Source organism: Grus americana, chromosome 2 (genome assembly GCF_028858705.1).
Source record: "Grus americana isolate bGruAme1 chromosome 2, bGruAme1.mat, whole genome shotgun sequence".
Taxonomy (NCBI): domain Eukaryota; kingdom Metazoa; phylum Chordata; class Aves; order Gruiformes; family Gruidae; genus Grus; species Grus americana.
The window spans coordinates 134048499-134071181 of record NC_072853.1 but is presented as its reverse complement, the minus strand read 5'-3'; the positions used below and the strand labels follow the sequence as shown (position 1 = coordinate 134071181).

Here is a 22683-nt window from a genome sequence, read left to right as displayed (position 1 = left end):
AATATTAGGAGATGTTTATAAAGGAAGAATCATAGAACAGATTGGGTCAGAAGGGACCTGAAAGCCCATCTGGTTCCAACTCCCCTGCCATGGGCAGGGACACCCTCCACTAGACCAGGTTGCCCAAAGCCCCATCCAACCTGGCCTTGAACACTTCCAGGGAGGGGGCATCCACAGCTTCTCCGGGCAACCTGTTCCAGTGCCTCACCACCCTCATTGTAAAAAATTTCTTCCTCATGTCCAATCTAAATCAACCCTCCTTCAGCTTAAAGCCATCACCCCTTGTCCTATCACTACAGGTCTTGGTAAATAAGCCTCTCATCTTTCTTATAAGCCTCCCTTATATATATATTGAAGGGCTGCAATAAGGTCTTCCTGAGGTCTTCTCCAGGCTGAACAACCCCATCTCTCTCAACCTGTCTTCAAAGGCACAGTGCTTCAGCTATGATAATTTCTGTAGCCCTCCACTGCACCCAGAAGTCCACAAAACAAGTCTATGTCTTTCTTTAACTGGGAACCTCAGAGCTGGATGCAGTACTCCAGGTGGGGTCTCATGAGAGCCAAGCAGAGGAGGAGAATAGCCTCCCTCAACCTGCTGGCCACACTTTTTTTGATGCAGTCTATGATATAATTGGCCTTCTGGCTCTATGCACTCATCCATAAACCCTAAGCTTGTGCTGACACTTTTATAGAGTTGGTCAACTGCTGCTCTGAGCATCAGCATTTAATCATAACTCTCACTGAAATTTACAACCCTAATTACAAACTTCTCAGACTGGCCTAGATCAAGATTTAAGTCATTGAATTCAACAATCCAAAATCATACTTAAAAAAAAAAATAATTTGCTTAGTTTTGGATTTTGATTTTCAAGAGTAGCCAAACATGTTAATTTGTAACTAATAGTAAGTTTTCCCCTAAATTTGATATTTTTGTTGGCCAGACGCACAGACTATTTAAGTACTCCTTGCTTCTTCATTCAGATTTTAAACTCCATTTTTCTTATTGTTAGGAATACATTACTTCAGATTGTATTGTGATTTGTGTCTCATTGTTCAAATGGCTTAAAACTCTAAATTTTTAGAAACCAGAATGCAAATAAATTTGTACCTTAAATTACATAGAGTTCACCCTTCAAAGTATACAAACAGCTAGCTAAAACAAAAATCTTTCTTCCAGTTAAGTGAATCAAATTCACTCTTCTGTTACATATGCTTAAGATGTTGGAACCAAATGAGTTCGTCCTCTTACATTTCATTTTGTCCATAAATGGTAAAAGTTAAAGCATGAAAGCTGTTCTTCTGACTCTTACCTAGTCCTAAACCACATGAACCAGTTACTGAAATTAACTAGGTTGAATAACTCCTCCACAAGAATGCCATCCCATTTTCCTCCTCTTATCCCCCAAAAGAGACTATTATTAGGCAACTTGGGCAACACTTTAGCTCCGGATAGTCCGTATTTTCTACCAATGGTTTGGCTCAAAGATGACACTTGTAATCCACTAAAATAATAAGCATTTCAGTGTCGTGTAAAGCCCGAGGGGTGGAAGCAGCAGCAAGTGCGTGCCCAGTTTAAATAAAGATGCTAGTTTACATAAAATCCATCTAACCAGGTCATTTTTATGCCAATACATATATTTATGCATTTACTAGATGCTACTGTACAAGAAAACAGTAAGAATTTGGGGGGGAAAATAGCGAACTCACAGTAGGAATGTGATCAGTTAACACTGACAGTTATATAGAAAAGACCTTAATACAGACACTCTTTTAATGCCAGTATTGATTAGTTTTAAAAAGCCCTAGTCTAATCTGAGTTACTTCCTCTAAAAAGGCTAGAATGACATCAGCAGAATTGCTTGGCTTTACATCACAGTAAGATACTATTCTTATGAAAAGAGACTTAGTAACTGAAGATGCCCGAATGCAAAAAATCTGGATTTACAACACTCGAGATCAGCACAAAACGTTTTGTGCTGCAATTGTCACATTTACAGTTCGTGTTTGTAAATAAGTACTAGAAGCTTTTGCTTCTTTAGAAAAGTCATAAAAATTTAATTAGATTTACTAGAAGAAAACACATTAATTGTAGATTGCTTTCACACACATCTTCCAAAAGCAACCTAAATTCAACACTGCTCAAACCAAAAATTTAATTAGATTTACTAGAAGAAAACACATTAATTGTAGATTGCTTTCACACACATCTTCCAAAAGCAACCTAAATTCAACACTGCTCAAACCAGTTATTCTATAGATTCTTCCAAGAATTTTGTCAGGACCACATCCAAATAGGACACTGACATATTCTGGTCTTCTGATATGAATTTCCTTGAATCCCTAAAATGATGTCAGCGTGAGATTTTTCAGTAAGCAGAGAAACATGGATGCCAAAACTAGTAGGGAATGAAGAACTAAGATAAAATTCAAATTGTACAGTATCAAATAATTCAGTATCAAAACATTCAACATTTTGAAGTAAATAGACTCGCTTGCATCTACTGGTAATTTGCTTTTTTTGGATGCTTTTTAACAATTATTTATCCCAAATATAATCAAAACCTTATCAAGCCAAATAAGCAACATCAGTCTCCTGTCCACAAACCTTAGCTTCTGAATATTTTCTCCCTTAAATTTTAGAGCAGCACATCTGACAAAGATCTTGTAAAGACTCTAGTAAGTATTGCCAAGTGCTCCAATGCTCTCTCACCTCCTCTGAGGAGGAGAGAATCTTACAGGCATCCATTACCATGTTTTGTTTGTGTGAGGAACCTAGGAACTATGACAGAAGTTGCTGTAGCTGACTTCAAGGCCTCTCTTGAGTTTCCTGGGTTAACGAGAGCATTCTAATTTTTTCCTTTACCCAAAGTCCACTTTCAAAAATCTAGAGATAGATATGCTTACTACCAGTTCTTCCTCTCTGAAAAAAGAGATGGATCAAAAATAGATACTGTAATTAAAGCTGAGGTGGGTTTTGTTTTTTGAAGTAACAGCAGATTTTGGAAATATTCTTACAGATACTTTGAGTATTTCTAGTTTCAAAGACCTACTATAATTTTAAGAAAGTTTCAACTTGCAGAGCATCCAAATATATTTAACAAGCTTGCAATGCAAAATTCACCAAGATTTTAGAAGACATTACTGATTTTATTTAGTTCACACACCTACAATTACTTTGATTAAAAACAAACAGTTCCCTTGCTTTGACCTCTCAACAGCACTGCATACAAACCAGGTTATTGCTTCCCCATTTTGAGATCTCAACCCAAAGTTACATAAGAGATACTTTAAAAGCAAATAGTGCAGCTGTGAACACTTACGGAAGTCAAGTTTACAAGCAGCTTTTGGAAACCTGAAGTTTGTTTTTTTAAAAAAAAGTTCAAACTGCATTTCAAGTTGAAAATGCCATTTAAAGTGTAATCAACCTACAGAAATTACCTTGAACAAATTTGACACAATGACTGAAGAGAAACTGCAGGCATGTAGCTCAAGGCAGCATTGTAACAGAGCAGAAGGAAAGTCAGCACTTCAAACCTGGGATTTACAAGAAACATTAGAATTGCATTACCAGTTTTATTTTGGAAAACAAAACAAGTTTACATAGACATGTTCAAGAGTTATTTGAACAGATTTGGTATTTCGTTTCAATAAAATTGACAATTGAATAGGTTGGTTCTGTAAGCTTTTCCTCTTCATGTAGTAATATGCACTGCTAGTCTTTCTGCATCTACATTTACACGTGTTAAAAAAACCAAAAAACACCACAAAACACAGCATACATCTATCCACCTTCAGTCTACATTAAAAATTATAAGAAGTTAAAATTGATTAGTGATTCTCAAGCAAAATCGTATTACACAATTTCACCTGTTCTGTGCTGTTAACATCTCCCTCTGAGGATGAGGTCCACTGTATACAACCCGGGACAAACCATGCTGCGATAAAGCTCCTTCAGTGAGGGCCATGGAGCCAATGCTGGAAGGCTAAAGGAAAAGGGGTCATTCAAAACATGTCCGCCTGAAGTCTTGCTACAATGCAGGTGAAAATAGACAACGATCAGCATCACCATATTTGTACATTTTCAAAAAGCTTAATGTTATCTGACTGTTTAGCTGTCTTAGATTTGAGAAGTTATTTTACACCAGATAAGGTATATGGCTTCAGAATAGAGAAAAAAAAAGATGGTGCATGGATATTATGGAGTTATGACTATTCAGTCTTGAAGAGCCCTTAGAGACCAGTTAGTAGTACTCAGAAGACTGAGAAATACATTCCTATGTCATCATGCAACACATTAAAATTACTTTTCACTTTTATTCTTAACAAACAGGCCCCCAAAGCATGCTGCCTTCCTCAATCAGTAACAACTTTATGTTGTAGATGTCACTTACTTCATGATAGACTGAAGGTTTGGACAAAGATGGAATTGTGAAACTCAGCACTTTGCTATGTCCCTCTTTGTCAACTATCTCCTGAAAAAGACAGGAGATACCAATGGTTATAACTGTACTATAGAAGCCAGACATTCAAAAATGTTAAATGCTGGGTGGAGGTGAATGGATAAAGAAAGTCAACAAATTATTATAGGAACAGATAGGGATACTACAACAATTTCTAGCTTGTAGCTCGGATTATCTCAGTATTTGCTTTCTATCAGAGTGCACTCGCTTTGTTTCTGAAAATTATTCAAATTACTTAGCAAAGGGCACATGCATTTGCATACACAGTCCACCTTAAAAACACTATCTGGAAATCTCAGTATGTTCAAACAGTGTTATCTTTTTTTTAATTATACACTATTTGCTAATTGTGAAGGTTAATGCTCAATAATTCTTTTCTGAAAACTATTTACCCATCAAGTAATGATTCTACAAATAATTTGTTTTGGAAATAGTATAGCTCTGGAATGATTCCAACCTCATATGGTTTGATAGTAGCAGACATCGTCGTATTTGCAAAAGCCCATGTTTGATAATTCCATACTTAGAGTGCAAGAAGCATGGATGCAAAGCTTTAGGGAAGCTACTTTCCTGCAAGATACCACCACAGCAGCTGGCAGACTTCTCACTCCTGTAAGTTAGCGCTTCCGCTAACTGAACTAATGGGTAAGGCAAAAAAAGATGTGCCTACATATCACAGAAGAGCACTGAAGTACTTAAAATAAAAAAAAAAAAAAAAAGACTTCAGCAGTTCCAAAGTAGACCTGACCAATAACCAATAGCACACACACAAGAAGCCACCCTACACACACACAAATTTCAGCAGCAGATTTCATATATCCATAGGCAGATATTAGAGAGGCGCTTCAGCCTTGGAAGGCTGAAGGACTAACTTCACATAGTAATTATTAAAACTCTTATCTCAAAGTAGAATATGAAGTGGTAAAGGAAGACTGAGAAGTATCAAAAAGGCAGAGCTGTTCAGTCTGAAGAGTTATACAGCTCCTCCACTCTCCACATAAACCACTGATACTTTAATTTTCAACACTGCTTCTGCATCAGTGTGGAAAATAGTTTCCTTAATATATGGGAGAAGGGAAGAGAAACTGGCTACATCCAAACTTTTAAAATCTAAAAATATAAATATTTTGACTCTTCATTCAGATTTGTAATTAAGTTTCAGGAGTGCATTTCAAGATCTGAAACATATTAGAAAAAAACTGATACCTACAGCCAAGAAAGCCAGAAATATCAACTGCATACACTACCACTGTATATCTCCAAGTTGAAGGTAGAACAAACCAGTTCATGACCTCAAGGTTCAGCCACAATAATTCCATACCCCGACAACATAGTGAATTTGAAAAATTAAGTATTGCTCAGAATAATTTTAATTTCCTTTAGCAAGAAACTGCAGGACTCCATGGAGCATGTTAATTCCCTCAAGTTCCAAGAGACCATCGTACATATTTTCAGAAGGAATACTATTTGTTTTAGGCTACATCTTTCCTCTTGGCTTTTGGTTCTTGCTGGTTAAAGAGAAAATGAGTATCTAAGCAGCACACCTACTACCTTTTCAACATTGTATACTGAAGAACAATACCATCTTGATTGTTTAAGTTCCAAGTTTTATACGACATCAACATAAGGGAAGAAGTCAGCATCAGTAACATGGCATTACTTAAGCATAAGCATTGATTATTCCTTAAAGCAGAAGGGGAAGAAAAAATGTCTCAAAAAAATCAGGTTGATCTACAGCTTCCAACAGAAGCTTGCTGTAAAATTCTTATGACCCCAAGCTGCTGGAGATGGATAGCTATGTTACTAATTGAGGAAGAAACTGTTTATAGCTAAGAGAAGACATTACTGGACTGGTTTCAAGCTTAACTGTAAATGTAATCTCTTCTAGGAGAAAGACAATTGATTATAGCCACATCCATCAATCATTTAATACACCTTCATCATGGAAATAAAGGAGTGAATTGACTTAAGGCATAAGATATACCAGCTGCTTTCCAAGTATGTTTTTCTTCTCAGATACAACTAAGCACACAGAAAACACATGAAGCCTGCACTCTGCCTAAAGAGTTGAATATAAGGGCTCAGGCCTTTTTAAGATGACTCCTGGGTGAAAAAGTGTTTTTTGCTCACTTGGTAAAGACACTTGAGATTATTTTTAGAAGGAGGATGGGAGCTGCCTTCTCCAGATTTTCAGAATGGGAAGAAGACTTGAAGTCCCATCACTGTTTCACTTCCCAAAAAGCCTTCCTAAAACATCCAGAACATACAAACTACACTGAAGAGAATCCCAACAGACATAACAACACTAACCTTTTTATATCCATAAAAAGACTAAATGCATAACTCTTAAAGGTTCCTTCATCATTTTGTTCTTCAAGGCAGTAATTTAGTAACAAACAGTATCTTTTCATACAAAATACAAAAAAAAATGTCAAGGTTATTACAAAACGAAAGGAGACCTTTAATTTCTCAAAGCTAAGAAATCTGTTCAGCAGCCAAGAACTAAGACTTTGTTCAAAGTGATTTTTTGTGTTTTCTAGTCACGATAGATGATACCCCAGAAAATATGGGCAACCACTTCAAAAGTGGTGCTTCTAAAAGCTCTCAGGCAGAATGTAAGTTTAATCACCATACCAAGAATTAAGTAGCAAAAAAATTAAGAGGATCTCTGGCTCCTTCAGCCATTAGTGCATTAACACTTTCCAGGAACCACAAGAAGAACAGAGAAAATATTCACCAAAATAAAAGAATAAAAGTTCATGTTGCAGATTTCTGTCAAGGACACCAATTTGAAGAGTCAAAACTGAGATACTCAATCACTTCATTTTAATTCTGAAACAAAATTGTTAATTATTCCTTAGTAAAATACTCTACAGGATCCCCCAAAAGCACACCAATGTTTTTAGGCCTGAATAATTACATGCAAATACAAACCAAGTTATAAACTCCTAGGAGAAGAGCCTCTATGCACCCACTGCTCTGCAAATCTCTGCTGGCTGAGACAGCAAGATAGCACCACATCAATTCCGGTAGAAACTGCAGCGTAAATCGTAGCAATTGTTCCTCACCACTGCGATAGAACTCAAAGAGCTGATGGCAAACTGGCTCCAGAAGCTGAAACATAAATTACAATTGTGAATGAATAAAACATTACAAGAAACTGCAACTTGGTGTGGATCAATCCTTTGGACAAAACTGTAAATTGGTAAGTGTTACATTTTAGCTATTAGGGAACAACTGATGGAATAACTACCCAAGTCACCTGATACACTTTTGATCCCTTGTAACATACTTTCAGAGGATAAGAGTAGAGCTTTCCATCCCATGTGAGGAAAGAATTCCAATGGCTCCTTTCTCTCATTTTTGGCTCACCTCCTCCAGCCTCAAAGGCATAAATAGAGCATACTTGTTATCACCACACCTCATACCATGCCCTCTACCTCTAATATACAAGAAAAGTGCATGAACAAAAGGTCTTGCTATTCTAGAGCTCCAACAGTGTACACACAAATTGCTAGAAGCTTTTACTCACTGAGAAAAACTGCATAACACTCAAATTCAAAATATTACAGTAACTTGGTATACAGTAAAATTAGTTCACTTTTCTACTCTCATTAAAATCTTCTAGAAACTCCAATGCATTTAAGGGTTTGAGACAGAAATGGGAAGCCTCAAGAGTAATTTTACAATCAGATTTGTTGAGCTGGTATAAATGGAAGCAATATATTGAACTGGGAGTAATACAATGAACTAGAACAAGTTAAGAAAATACTTAAAACAAACAACCAGCTTGCACTGTGTTTCTGGATTTAACGCGCATTCTTGTGCTACCACCTACTTCCGCTAGAGGACAAAGCGTTAACCATCATATGTAAACATACAAAAGCTACATTTTTATTTTATCACTTAGATAGGAGATTTCCTAACTCAAGTGGAAAAATACTGTCAAAACCAGCAGGCGCTTTCAAAGCCAGCTGAACTGGGCACTGAACTCTCAAGCAAAAACTCAAAAGCACATACTTAAAAATACTTTTTGGCAGCAAACATAGCAAACCATGGATAAGAGTTTGGAACTGTAAAAGGATTTCTTCTAAAAAAAAGTGGGGTAGGAAAGAGGGGATTTTTAATTAAATCTTCTAAATCATTTATTTGCAAGTAATAACAAATAGAAGGACTCTATAATCTAAGAAACTACTCCCTGAAAAGGTATCTATGCAGTTGATATTAGGGAACTTTACAAAATGAAATCTGAGATTCCAGCTATTTAGAATTCGTTTTATCAGCTCCAGCTAGTATGTAAAAAAAGCATTACATAAAACATGACATTATCCAATTGCAAATCTCTGAAAGACAAGATTCAAATTGTAACATACCTAAAGGACTAGCTTTGCTACCTTGTTTCTTACCTCCAAGATTTAATGTCTTAACAGTTCATCTACATGACTCACAGAAATAGACTATAAATTCATTTCAAAACCAGGAATGTTCACGCTAGTAATAGACCTTCACTGAAATGTATTCCCACACAAAATCCCCAAAAGTTGCAACCTGAAAATGATGGAATCCAAACCAGACATGCATTTTAGACTATTTTAGACATTGCACTGAGAAAAGATACCATAATCATTAGAATTGCTGACTTCAGTTCAGAAAGCAAAGCATTACTCAACACCTTTCTGAAAATCCTTAAAAACTGGAATACAGATATGTTCTTTACTGCTAGTAACGCACAGGTCATGTTTTCCATTTTATTCTAACTACAACACTCAATTCTGCTATTTGTCTAGGTCACACTTTCAGTTTTTCAATGGAGCAAGCTTTTCAAAAAAGTAAGAAACCCATTCTTCTATATTTTCCTTCCTTTATTGCAGCAAAGGAGGCGACATCTCCAGAAGAGCATGCTGGGGGAAAAAGAAAAATCTGCTTGCTTTCCTAAGTTTTTCCTCCTGAATACAAAGAAAGATGAGTCAACATTTCTCACCTCCCAAAGTTACTTCCAAACTCAAAGGATCTTAGCAGGTTTTGGTTCTTTTTAAGAAGTAACTTGGGACAATCTGATCCATACAAAAAAAGAGGAACGTTTAGCTTCCGACAGATAGAGCTTCTCTTTGGAAAAAGCATCTGTGAAAAATCTACGGTGAAGGCAAAAAAACAATGCCAAGCTACACTAGTCATCAGTTTTAAGAGCAGAGTATCAAAGATCCTTCTAGAAAACTTTAACAGCACAAGCGCTTTCCATCTTCAGCTTACATATTTCACACAATTTGCATGCTTCCTTTAATGAAGTATCAGTTCAGAATGATGTGCTTGAACTTTAAAAGGCACATAAATAGCTATGACAGGTATCCATGTTCACATCGTTATCTCAGTTGAGACAGCTTTATATCAGCATATATAAATGCATAATCAGTACAAAAACAATTTTCTTCCTCAAAATGCCACCACATGCTACAACCTAATATCAAAACGCACTAATGATTGTTGCTGTTTCAACATATTGTTTTACCCTAAAACACTTCTAAAAAAGTATCTAGACTGGAACAATTTTTAATGCTGGAACAGAAGAGTGTTGAAGCAATTTCATCCCTCTTCCTTTTAAGGTGCATCCAAATGTGTTAGACACTCCAAACATTTTCTATTTCCTAATGCAAATGTCTGCATGGCTACCATCTAAAAGGACAGCGCTAGTGTTTTAGGTAGAAAGTAAAAATAAAAATCTTGAATTGGTGAAAAAAACAACCCTCTGAATTATTTATTTTACTGTTGGACTCTTGAGTCAATTAAAAGTCCTTTAAATCTTCACATCTGCTGAAGACTCTCTTTGTACTGAATTACATTTTTCACCTATCAGTGGCCCAGGAACCTCAAAAGTAACCAACAAAGTCTCTATTAACAAAGCTGCTATGAATTGGATATTTCTTTGCTATAGCAAACAAGCAATTCATTTATCTCTCAAATTGATTATTTTTTTTTTAAAAGCTAACCACCAGGAAAATGCAGTCACAGATGCAAATACACACGATCACTTTTCAAATGCTTAAAAAAAAAAGAACACATCCATCCCCCAAAACGAGATTAATCACAATTTTAAGGTGCAGATAACTATTATATTAGATGTACATATGTTCAAAGGTATACAGATGGGGTTGTTTGCTTTTAATCTCAACAACATTCGCAGTGTTCACGCTTTAATCCTTCCCCTTTGCATTCCATACATGAGATAAAAAAGAACAGCACATAGCCTACACTGTAAAGCAAGCTGTCATTACACAATGCAGCTAACAGATCTCAAACAGCAGTTGAAAGAAGTTACTTGTCTTTTTAACTGCTAGTTTATAACTATTTTCACAATGTGGAAAGCTTCAAGTAGCTTCTTCCACAAAGTGACAGGTACTCAGAGAACGGTCCAAATAAAGATTTTAGGACTGTTCTCCCAAGGCAGCACAACACTCAGTGTCAACACTTCAATTCAAAGTCTCACTAACAGTGAAATCTTCGATACCTTGCCCCCAGAATTATCCCAACCTTTTCAAGCAGCATTTGCAGGGCCTGTAGCAGTAGCACCCTGCTACTAAGGTCCCTGAGAAACCCAGCAGTAGCCAGAAGTAGTCAGAAATCAAAGAACATATGAAAGTACCGATTTGGCTATCAACAGGGAGACTCATCAGATTAATTTACACGTTGATATGCATTCCGAAGACCAGACAGGCTTGACTCAGTAGTTGGAATGACTCAGAATGCCCTTCTGAGCAGCAAAGTAAAATTGCATTTCTTCTTAGCTGGACAACCTGGGAGTTTATTGGCATTCTCTCTGAAAACATATATACTGAAAGCATTTTATCCTGTGACCACTGTTGGCATTATCTCAAACTTTGGAAAGGTTCTGTATGCTGAGTCTTTTCAGAAGAGTAATTAAGAACTTGGTGCAATTTTAAAATAATACACACAAGGTTTGCTGGATGGTAGAAAGTAAGACAATACACTGAACAAGACACAACTAAAACCAGCTCAGCATGTTCTGAATTCACCTGGACACTCTGTAACAAGTGTACTCACAGGGTATGGAACCATTCCTGGCACCAAGCAAACCTGCCCCCTTCCCTCATTTTTTTTTTCTTTTTCATCATCATTTCAGCAAGGGTACATCCGCTGTACAAATGTGTGTATTTATATTGTATGTATTTAAAACAACAACAAACCCCCCTAAAACCTAAGCAATAACTTAAAAGGACTGCAAACCCCTCTAACATTCTTTTCTTGGGTTGTAATAGACAAGCTTCTGATAGCTATAGATTCACATTCAAGTGATACTGAATTACAGAAAGAATTCCATCAGTCTCAAACATCTTTTCAATTCCTTAACATGTGTCTCAATTCTATACCCAAGTCCTAAAGCCCATGCCTATGAGTATGATCTACAAGCTTAGCTATGATCAGTAGGTAACAAAACTTATGAATTGTTTCCATGGTAGAATGTCATTGCTAAGAACAAACATTTTGACGGAGATTCTTCATTTAGTTCTGCAGTTCACAATTAACTAGCATGCAAGGTCTTATTTTATTCTGCTGGTGTTATGTCAGACATTTTGTGTGAGAGATCTGATATACTCACTTCACTCTGTGGCTCCTGAATTACTTTGTAAAGAGATGAAATCAAAGCACTCTTGTCTTTCAAGTTTGTAGCATAGCTGGATATGGATGCTTCTGGCAGTGTCTGAAATAAAAATATTTTAACTACTAGAAAATGCAATTTTTATCATTAAAATATAATAATTTTCCATTACAAGCTACTATTTATCAGACTTTACTATAAACTAAAACTTGTTTCACAGAGAAATCCTACAGAAATCTCAGTGTTTTCAGGACAACAAAATTGCCAGAAGACACACTGCATTTATCATTTTGCAGACAGTTTCATACAGAATATAATGACAGTGGATGGGAAATAGATAAAAATTAAGTTTCACAGGTGCAACCCTGAACAGTGCAGATCCATACTTTAAGGAGTTGTCTCAAGACTGACTGTACACAGCTAGTGAACATTATGACAGGATACAGCATTACTCTGAAAGAACACAAATTCCAGTTGACATGAATAGCTCTTCTCTAACACTAAACAGATCTTCTGCCAGTACTTAAGAGGGTAAAAATCTAATCTTCTTAACAGCCCTTTGGAAGCTGTACATTTGAACTTACTATCCATAACTTACAGTACTTCTTATCTGCAGTCCTTCAAATGAGATCATACTCCACTATACAGATATGAAAACACATTCCCAGTGTATCTAAGCAGATCAGGAGCAGAATCTATAGTCAAGTCTAGTCCTTACTCAAACCAACAAGACCATTCATCTGTGATATATGTTTTCACTGCTCTGTATCAGGAAGCATGTAATCCCAAAGAGAACAAGGAAAAAAATTCTTTCAAGTAGACATTTGTCTATACCACATTATCTCAGCAAAATCTAAGGTTACTATTTTTCTTCATTTTCTACAGCAATCAAGCACTCTTGCATACTGCTCCAGCAATGACTCAAACACAACTGGCTAAATATCTAAGAGTGTATTACCTTGAACTCTGATAACCACTCCTCCACAACCCCAGTATCCACAGCTAACATCTTCCAACATCCGTTCCAAAACCTTCAGCCTGGAAGAAGAAGCAAACACAGTTTGTGAAAACTATGCAGTCACTGCATTAAGCAGATGATGAAAATTAAGCCCCTGTGAATATTTAAAGAATATTATCATGCTTTTACTTGTTAACATTTCGCATGCTGACATTACTTTGAACTTTTATTCTACCTCACTTATGCAAGCTGCTGGAAGCATTAAGCATGGGAGTCTTCACGTACAGCAGTTTAATAAATTCCAAGTATGTATTGCGTGGGAAGCTCGATAAGTCAAAGATTTGTAGAAATGGCATTCTGAAAACAGAAAATATTACCTTCTTAATTTCAATTTATTTTTCAGCTTACAGAACTCAAGAAAACTGTACAGACTAACTGAAGAGAAATCACTGTTTAGGTTTTTCCTAGTCAACTGCTATTCCTAACTTGGAAAAGGTCACTGAAATAAAGGCTGATGGAAAACCTTTCAATCCTCCCCCACCGTGGCAACTGCAAGACAACGAGCCTGCTGCCTCAGCATGTAGCCTAAGATGGACTCCCCTGCCCAACATCCTGCACAATCTCAGACAGAGCAAGATCATCAGCACTAAGACTTGAACACAAGAGATGCAGAGTGGCTGTTGAGATTCATTTCTGATTTCTCTTAATTTTTGAGAAAACACTTAAAGACAACTGTCCCTTGGAATGGCTTATTCTGAAACAAAGAGCAATATATTGTTAAGACACAAAACTATTAAAAGTTAAAATGGCATGTTGTGGGGGAAAACCTAGGCATAGGTAAACTATTCAACAATACACATTAGCTCATCCAAATTGTGACCATGGATTTCAAACAATGACAAAATTAAATACTCATCTGAGGAAAAAATTTAACACTTTGTGAAATGTTTAGTCATGTCAGATATCCCATCAAGTTTTGCTTTCCCAGTTTAAAATTAGTTATGAAGTACTGACACCCAAGTACAGGCTTGTTGATGAATGACAAGCAAGGAAATTTCTGGAGAAAATAGCAGCAGAAGCTGTAATCACCTAGGAGGTACAAAGCAGCCACAGTTCCACTAAAAGGCTTCTCCTGGCAGGTAGAGGGTTGGGGCAGCTCCACGAGAAGGATACCAGCAACATCAGGGGAGGCAGATGACAACTGACAGCCAAGTAAGGAAGTGGCAGACTGAGTTGGCAAGCAAAGGGTAGAGAGATGTAAGCAAGGGAGACCTTGTAAACAAAAAGAACAGAGCTAGTCAGAGCCCTACCTCAAATGTAAGCACATATAAGTGCTGCCTACAGGACAGCACGATGGGGGAAACTAATACCTTTTCTAGCAAATCAGCATGATTAGATGCCTCTGTGAGGTGCCCATACACCAACACACACTCAGCATGGTGACCAAGCAGGAGGAATTAGCAGCCTGGGTGTAGTTGCAGGACTATGATCTCAACAGGATCACTGAGACACAGCAGCATAGTTCACACAACCAGACTACTGCCATGGCTGGATATGGGCTCTTTAAGGACAGTCTGGGATGGCGAGGAAGGAAAGCTGCCCTTTATTTGGGAGAGGAGCAGGGATGCATGGAGTTCTACCCTGCAAAGGACAATGAAAGCTGAGAGCTTATGGGTCACAGGTGAGAGGGCAGACCAACACGGGTGACATTGTGGCAGGTGTCTGCTACTCATCACCTGATCAGGATGAAATATATGACACCTTGTTCATGCAGCTGAAGCAGCCTCACATTTACAGGCATCTGGTCCCCACATAGAACATGGACTACCCTGTCACCTCCTGGAAGGGCAACACGACAGGGAACAAGCAACCCAGAGGGTTTTTGGAGAGCACTGATTATAACTTCCTGAAAGAGGTTGCTTAGGAGCCAACAAAGGCAGGCACTCTGCTGAACATCATAGTTACAAGCATGGAAAAACTCAGTAGTGATGCGAAGGCTGGGGCAGCCATATCTGCAGTGACCATGACAAAACAGAGCACAGGATCCCAAGAGGAAGAAGGATCAAGAATGCTCCAGAACAGTTCACAGGCTTTTGCCAACATATCAGCAACAGGAAGAGTAGGGCACCATGACTGAACAGGGCAGAGGACCTGCTGACAGGAGATACGGAAAAGCCCAAGTTACTCGCTGCCACCTTTGCTCCTGTTGTTACCAGTGAGAGCAGGCCTCAGGAACCCCAGGCCTGAGCCCAGGCAGTGGCCTCGGGAACCCCAGGCTCAAAGGGCCTTGACCAGCAGCACAAAGCCCAGCTGGAGACCTGGCCATACTGCTGTACACCAGGGAGCAATGCCCAGGCCAGGCCAGGATGGTCTAAAAGCTTCATTAGCCAAGATGGGTGATGGGACAGAGCTCACCCTCAGTGCGTTTGCAGAGAACACAAATGCAGAGGAGAAGTCAATACCCCCAGAGGGGTGTGCTGCCATTCACAGGGACATCAGACAGCACACGTGAGCCAGCACATGAACCTCAGGAAGTGTCAAGGGCAATGCCAAGTCCTGCTCCTGGGGACAAACCACCCCAGGCACCAGCACACACAGGGGCTACGCAGCTGGAAAGCAGCTTTGCAGAAAAAGCCCCAGGGCTCTTCAACAACCAAGGGGAACATGAGCCAGCCACACGCACCATGGCAGCAAAGATGGCCAACAGCCCCCAGCCAGCAGTTCAAGGGAGGTGATCCATCCCTGTGTTTCCCTGGTGAGACATTTGGAGCGCTGGGCTCCCCAGTGCAACAGACACAGGGACATACTGGAGAGAGTTTGGGAAAGGGCCACAAAGCTGATGGACAAACTGAAGCATTTCTCACATGAGGAGAGGCTGAGAGAGCTGGGACTGTTAAGCCTTGAGAAGGCTTACGGGGATTTTAGGAATGTAGATAATTACCTGAGAGGAGGGATTAAAGAAGAGAGAGCCAGGCTCTTCTCATTGGTGTCTTGTGACCGGACAAGAGGCAATGGGCACAAATTGAAATACACTAAAAAAGGGTTTAAATGTAACTTCATGTAAGGGTTATTAAACACTGCAACAAGTTGCAAGGAGTGGCTTGAGGAGTCTCCATCCTTGGAGATATTCAAAACCCAGTTGGACAAGATCCTGAGCAATCTGTTTCAATTTTAACTACTTTTGGTCAAAGGAGGTTGGACTTGATGATCTCCAGAGGTCCATTCAAACCTCATCCATTCTGTCATCCTGTATCAACTAAGAAATAGGAAGGATTGTCATGAAGGAAACTCATCTAGCTAAATACCAACTCCTTCTGACCAGCACTGATGGTCTCTAAAGGTATAATGATGACAAGATGGATTAGTGGCCAGGTAATGGTATAGGTTGTGTGTCAAAACATGCTGTGAAGTAAGGTTTTTAAGGATAATACTGTGTGCTAACAAGCACAAAGGCTAGTCCTACTACATGTATTGAAGGAACAGCCTCATCAGTTCCTACAGAATCACACAATCTACTAGCCTTACTTTCATTCCTGTGAAATCCAGGACTTTTGCAATGTCTCATGCTTCAGCAGGGTTGACAATAGTAACCATTCCCTACTGACCCTCATTAACAGCACAAATGCCTGTGCTTAATATTGAGTGTTCAAAGAAAGAAACATTGCTTTGAATTAAAAAAGATTTTAAAGTGTCCAGAGGAGTCCTGGATACTCCAAGTCCATAGTTGACACCACATTTATCCAAGAGATGCATTTTTTCACCTATTTCTACTGATTCACCAAGTGTTATTTTCAGGCTAAAGGCTCCCAGAGAGCATAGGATTCATTTGACCAATAATAACAGTAAGAGCATCTTTGGCTGGCATTATCCATTGGAATAAGGACAATACTTCAAGCTTTTATGACTGTGTATTTGAAGGCAAGTCTTTTTTGGCAAAAACATGAACTTTTGAAATGAAATCTATAAAAAGCTGAACTAAAAGAAACAGGACAAAGGTTTTGCTGATCAGGTCTTTGATTTTTGAAGTAACAGAGGCATTCCCTTGAGAGTTAAGGCAGTTGAGATGCACAGAAGATAAACTGTTGTTATTTTACCTTCATGCATTAAAAATGCACATAGTCTTCTGAATATGTTGTTTAACCTCAAGTACATATGCATCCACAGCAACACAGGTTTGAGTGTCACAAAAAAGAAATCTAATTTTATAATTATTTTCCTTGAAGACAAAGATTAAGATTATCTGTTAGACTGATCTCTCTCTATAATAAACAAGCCTCAAATCCACACATCAGGTGTGTGGGATCTTTCAAAACAGGCAACCTACTGTTTTGCTGAGGATTGCCACATTTTGCACTAGTTAAACAATAGATCAAGTTGGACTGCAACAATGTATGGACACAGTCCGCAAACCCAAGACTGTTCTAAAGGAAGGAGTAACAAATTTCAGTTAACAATACAATTTTTTTCTGAAGCCCGTAGAAATTTTACAAAACGTAACTCTAAAATGGAATTTTTAACACAAAGTGGGCCAAAATAATGCCTAACTTATAGAATCTGTTAACCTTTTCCAGAAAAAAAATCCCAAAAGGATTCAAAAAACATGCCTAAGTACAACTCCATTTTAGTGGATTCACCTGCAAGATACAGGCCACCGTAAGCATTAGATGCCCCAGTCACTATGGAATTAAAGCAACATAAAGTGGATAAAGTAAATACATGCTACCTTGAAAGCTTGCTGTAAAATTATATTGAAGATGTACTTTATAAACCAAAACTGTAATGAAAAGTCAAACAATACAGCAAGCACTACAGAGCATTTCTCCTCCAGAAAAAAGTCTTGGTTTAAGGTACATCACCATGTAATTCCCTTTGAATAGACTTTTTTCCTTGGTCTCTTCCTCTTAAGTCCCTGCAAAGATTTCCAATGAGTAGAGTTTGAGAATTTCTTTAAAAACTAATTTCTTTTTTCCTCACAAATTAAACAATACTTTGACTAAAACTAATGAGCAGCTTCAGATGACCCCATGCTCCTCATTCCAAGAGATTAAGAGGCAGAGTCATTTGGATGCCCTGATGGAATATAATTGCAGGAAAGAGGAGTAAGTCTCAGATTCAAATGATAACACAAAATTATTTGTGATGGATCTCAGTAACAGGTTGTCACATCTCTGTTGAACTTTTATTAGACACATACATATTTTCAGCTTGTATCATACATAAAATAAAGCAACTTTAAGTGACACACTTTCATTGCAGGTCTTACCACATTACTTCACATTTGCCACATGATGAAAGCATGCATAGCTACTGCAGCCCAGCTAACACATAGCAAATTTATCTGTGTGTTTATGCCTTGTGACTTAAGAGCACTTTGCAGTATTTTCCACAAGACTCTCAACTTGGATTAGCAGCAAGAAATAGGATTTATACTAAACAATAATTAACAAACTAGCTTTCCTAGTAGAACATCTATGTAAAGTAACCATACATAAAGCTGTACAGACCCTACTAATCTCTAACACTGGAACTCTAGGACATATGCAACTTGAGCTCTAATACCAACAAGAGGAGAATAAGTCTTAACTTACATTCCACTCAAAATCTGCAATCCATTTTGATATAGCTTGAGGTAAGACTGTTCTCTGGATCTGTTCCCAAGTAATAAGCAGCCTCTGAGAGCTGTAAATTGATCTTGCTCTATTCTAATGCTATAATAAAACTCTCCTTACATAGGAGATATCAATTTTTGCTTTGTTTCAAGATGAGTAGTACAACAGGAATAAGACATCAAGCAAGTTTATCTGACAAAAGTGAGTCTTCTTTGGAAGAGACTTCTACAAAGACCATTCTTTTTTCCATTACAGCACAAATACCACAGGAACATACTGTTTTTAAAAGAGGGGGGAGAAAAAGTTGCTATACACTGAACTGGTGGAGGGCAAGCCAAGATGAATTAGTATGATTCTCTGGCAAACTTACTAATGGATCTATCTACTGAAATGGCTTCAGTTTTTCATACCTGTCACTCAAGACTTTAATACAATAATATCAAATCATAACCTTGAATGAAATCACAGACAACACATGCACAGGTTGTTCTTTAAAAAGACATTCTCACAATAGGTGGCTTTCCTGTTATTTAAAGCTACCCAACCTTTGTAGTATTCATCCACAGAATACATGTGTGTAAATGAAATCTGGATTAAGTACAAGGACACTGGACTTGGATGAAGAATGAACTCTTGAGTTCTGCAGAACTGACCTTCTGGAACCGCAGCATTAGGCATTTGCTAGTTGAAGTCGCAGAGCTGGAAAAAACAAAACCAGGAGCCAAAAACTGCTCAAGTCCTGTCCTCTGGGAATTGCTGGAAGAGAAGGGAAAGCATATACTGTGTCCTTACCTAATCTGAAAAGTATCTGCTTGGAAGTTTGTACTATTTGCTAAGAAGAAAAAAACCAAAACAAAACAAAAATCAATTAGCCTAAGGGAAACATGGAGCAGAAATTTAAGATTTTTATGAACCACCAGCCAAATTTGTCAACTCATCCCAGAAGAGGAACAAGTAAACTTGTGAGCATTCCGTTAGGATGTATCAGACCCGTAAGAGATCAAGTCCCTGGTACATATTGATCTTGCAGTCTATAGCAGTTTGTATACAAAAGTAGGGAAGGGCCAGTAAGGACTCAACTTTTCTTACCCTTTTAAGTGGTACAAGTAGTATTAACAACTTTTTAATCAGCTCTACATCATACATGAAGCTCACTTACGGACTACAATCTATACCTAAAATTCATGCTGCTGAACCCTTTTCTCTCTCAACACATTTCAGAGAAAGACACAATCCTTGGTAAGCCTCAGAACAGGAAAAGCACTCAGGCAAGTGTAGTCTTGAACAAATTGCCAAAGAATGGATTTTCCTGATGTTAATACACAATTCATTCTAATGATACAGTGATCTGTTCATTTACTATACAATTTTGAATGTGGTCAAGCTATCCTGTTCAACAGATACTTGTAGGTGTAGTAATAGGTAGCAAATAAATCTCTTGAGAAAAGAAACTGATGCTACTGTGGACTCCAAAAACCACCCTGGCAAGTTTCAGAAACCACAAAGGCCAGGTCTGACTTCGTGACATTCTTTCAAACTTGCACTAAGAAAGAAAAACCCCATTGTACTAAGCCACGTGCTCTATTGAAATACACACCACAAGCAGTGCTCAAAGACTCAGCATCAAATGTACTCTGATAATTGCTATCTTCAGCGTAAAACCAGGCAGTGTTAACAAGATAGCTATGGTGCACTGAGCATCACTGACTCAAGCAAATTCCTAAAATGACAAGAGATGGCTTTTCAGCATCTTCTAACAGGAGAACTAACAAGCATTAGGTGAAACTATAGGTGACAGGATCAAAACAAACAGAAGGAGTCACCAAATACAATGCAAAGGAAGTAGGACTTGGGACTCCAACACAAAGTACATGAACTTTACATAAATGCACAGGAAAAAAAAGCCCGGACACATTCATGGAAGAATCCATCCACAGCCACTAAAGATATAAGCACTTCTTCCAGTTCAGAAAGCTGAAGTCAGAAGTTACTACCCCAGTACAGTCTTCCAACTTCCCCTATCAGTTCCTTTCTAGGCCTTTACTAACAGCCACTGTTAGAGAATGAGGTTGCAGAAATTCTGGTCTGATTCAGTATGCTCATTACTGCAGTCTTCTTCACAATATGGTAGCGAACCTACGCAAAGATAACTGTTTTGAACAAGCTTGTTCCCACTGGTTTGTAAAGGCTACCGAACCTTAGAAACTGAAATTGCAGTCAATGTGAATTTCATATTGCCAAGGGTGTTTTTCAGTTTTGCTACCTTTCCCCCCTCCCCATCAGTGCGAGAAGCCACCACTTTATTTGCAGCTTACCCTTTAGATCACAATGTGGAACATCAGCCTAGAAGAGTCAGGGGTCAATGGATTTTTCCATGATACAGATATTTAAATAAGATTTCCTGATCTTGTGCACATATGCTTCTTGAATAGTTTACATTTGGGATATGACAAAGTAATAGATGTTTGCCTATCAAATGGAAAAGTTCTTCTGAGTGATATCCACTACAAATTTTTAAAATCATAGGGCTAATAATATTCAGCCACAGGCGACAGACCTCAATTCAGTTTTGATGACAGCAAATAAGGAAAAAAAAAGTAACTCTAAAGAAAGAAAGCATACATTAACTAGACCACATAAAAACTATGAATAACTATCTTAAATGCAGTTGTTTCTTGTGCAAAGGATCCAGTGCCATAGAATACTGATGCTTTGCAGCCCAGAAACCTACACACAAATACTTGGCATATCAAACTAGCTCAGCCTTTTACAACCTTCCTATCTATCTGTCAATAGAAAAAACCAAACAAAACCACCTACAGTTGAGGTCACAACATCATTTACAATGCTGGCAAATAGTCATATGGGCACACATGACCCAACACGTTCATGGTGACAGCTTTCTAAAGTCTTGAGCAGAAGGTAGGATCCCTATAAGCATAGGCTTTTGAAGATTTTAATCCTGATCTTTGACTCCTGACAATCATATTTGCTCAACTTCAGATTAGCAAACAATTACAAACCACCTTTGTACATAACTAACCTCGTACCTGCCCTTTAAAAGCAAGGAGATAACTCTTTCAAGACTCATGCCCGCTAAACAACTCACCAAGATAGAGAGATGAGATTACACACCAATATATTCACTTGAATTTATACAGGCCATAGTAAATCAGATTTATATTGCTACAGCTGTACAAAAACAGTCCTAGCAGTACAGTACCAAACTGAATTAAGATGAAGTAACTTCCACAGCTTGAATTTATTATTTTTAATCCTACTTTACTATTTCTTCCTTGCTGACTTCTACACAAAACCACACTAAGTACAACCGCTATACTGGTAACCACAGAGTTAGTCAAAACTGACCACCTGTAAGCCAGTTACAACCCATTCTCCAGCTTGCAGAAGCCCTACTCCCTCTCAAGCAATTTCATTTGCAGTATATCTTGAAGTGGTAGCTTTTCTATCATCTGTAGTATATCAAGAGTTACATTCATTGTAGGAAAATAAGAGCTATTACCTTCAAAACAGTTTTTCTTAGCAGCTGAAATACATTTGCTTCCTTTTTTTTTTTTTACTTCATGCAAATGCTATTGTTTACATCTTATTAAATCTTTAAGAACGAACAGATATAAACAGCCTAGTCTTAGATAAAATAAAATACATGTAGTTGAAAAAAAAATCTTGCCTTAAAGTATGTTGATTCTTAGGCTGGATTAATATAGTTTACAGTTTAACATACATGAAGAAAAATCAAAGTAATAACTATATGCATCATAAGGAAATACCAGGTAACCATTCTGATATGATAACATTAAAGTGAGTACAACCACAAGCTTAACCAAACATAAATGAAACAACAAAAATGTGTAAGAGGAAACAGTGTGCTGATACTACAGAAGTGACTTAATCCACACAGGTCTTCCAGTTTTTGCTTTAGACAAAAAATTCCGTAGTATTAAAATAAAGGTATCTTCTTTATGCTCTGATAAAAACTAGAAAGCTCTAGAAATTTTGACTCTTTTCTGTGTATCAGCACTC

The 22683-nt window shown here is 37.8% G+C and overlaps 1 protein-coding gene across 11 annotated transcripts in view; it reads right to left on the bottom strand.

Moving 5' to 3' along the window:
• The window catches only part of HYCC1 (hyccin PI4KA lipid kinase complex subunit 1), a 48090-nt gene that overhangs the window by 15166 nt on the left and 10241 nt on the right, over positions 1-22683 (bottom strand). For 6 of the 11 annotated variants that reach the window (XM_054817366.1, XM_054817357.1, XM_054817361.1 and 3 more), the window contains exons 2-7: positions 13031-13110; positions 12073-12174; positions 7395-7574; positions 4392-4472; positions 3868-3983; positions 3439-3534 (exon numbers count right to left, since the gene is read on the bottom strand). In XM_054817366.1, coding sequence (XP_054673341.1) covers positions 3439-3534; positions 3868-3983; positions 4392-4472; positions 7395-7574; positions 12073-12174; positions 13031-13081 — 626 coding nt within the window. In that variant the 5' untranslated portion in view covers positions 13082-13110. Of the gene's footprint in view, positions 1-3438; positions 3535-3867; positions 3984-4391; positions 4473-7394; positions 7575-12072; positions 12175-13030; positions 13111-13265; positions 13388-19292; positions 19339-19431; positions 19454-22683 lie in introns of those variants that run through there. The other 5 variants (XM_054817368.1, XM_054817358.1, XM_054817363.1 and 2 more) reach the window with 3 other exon arrangements.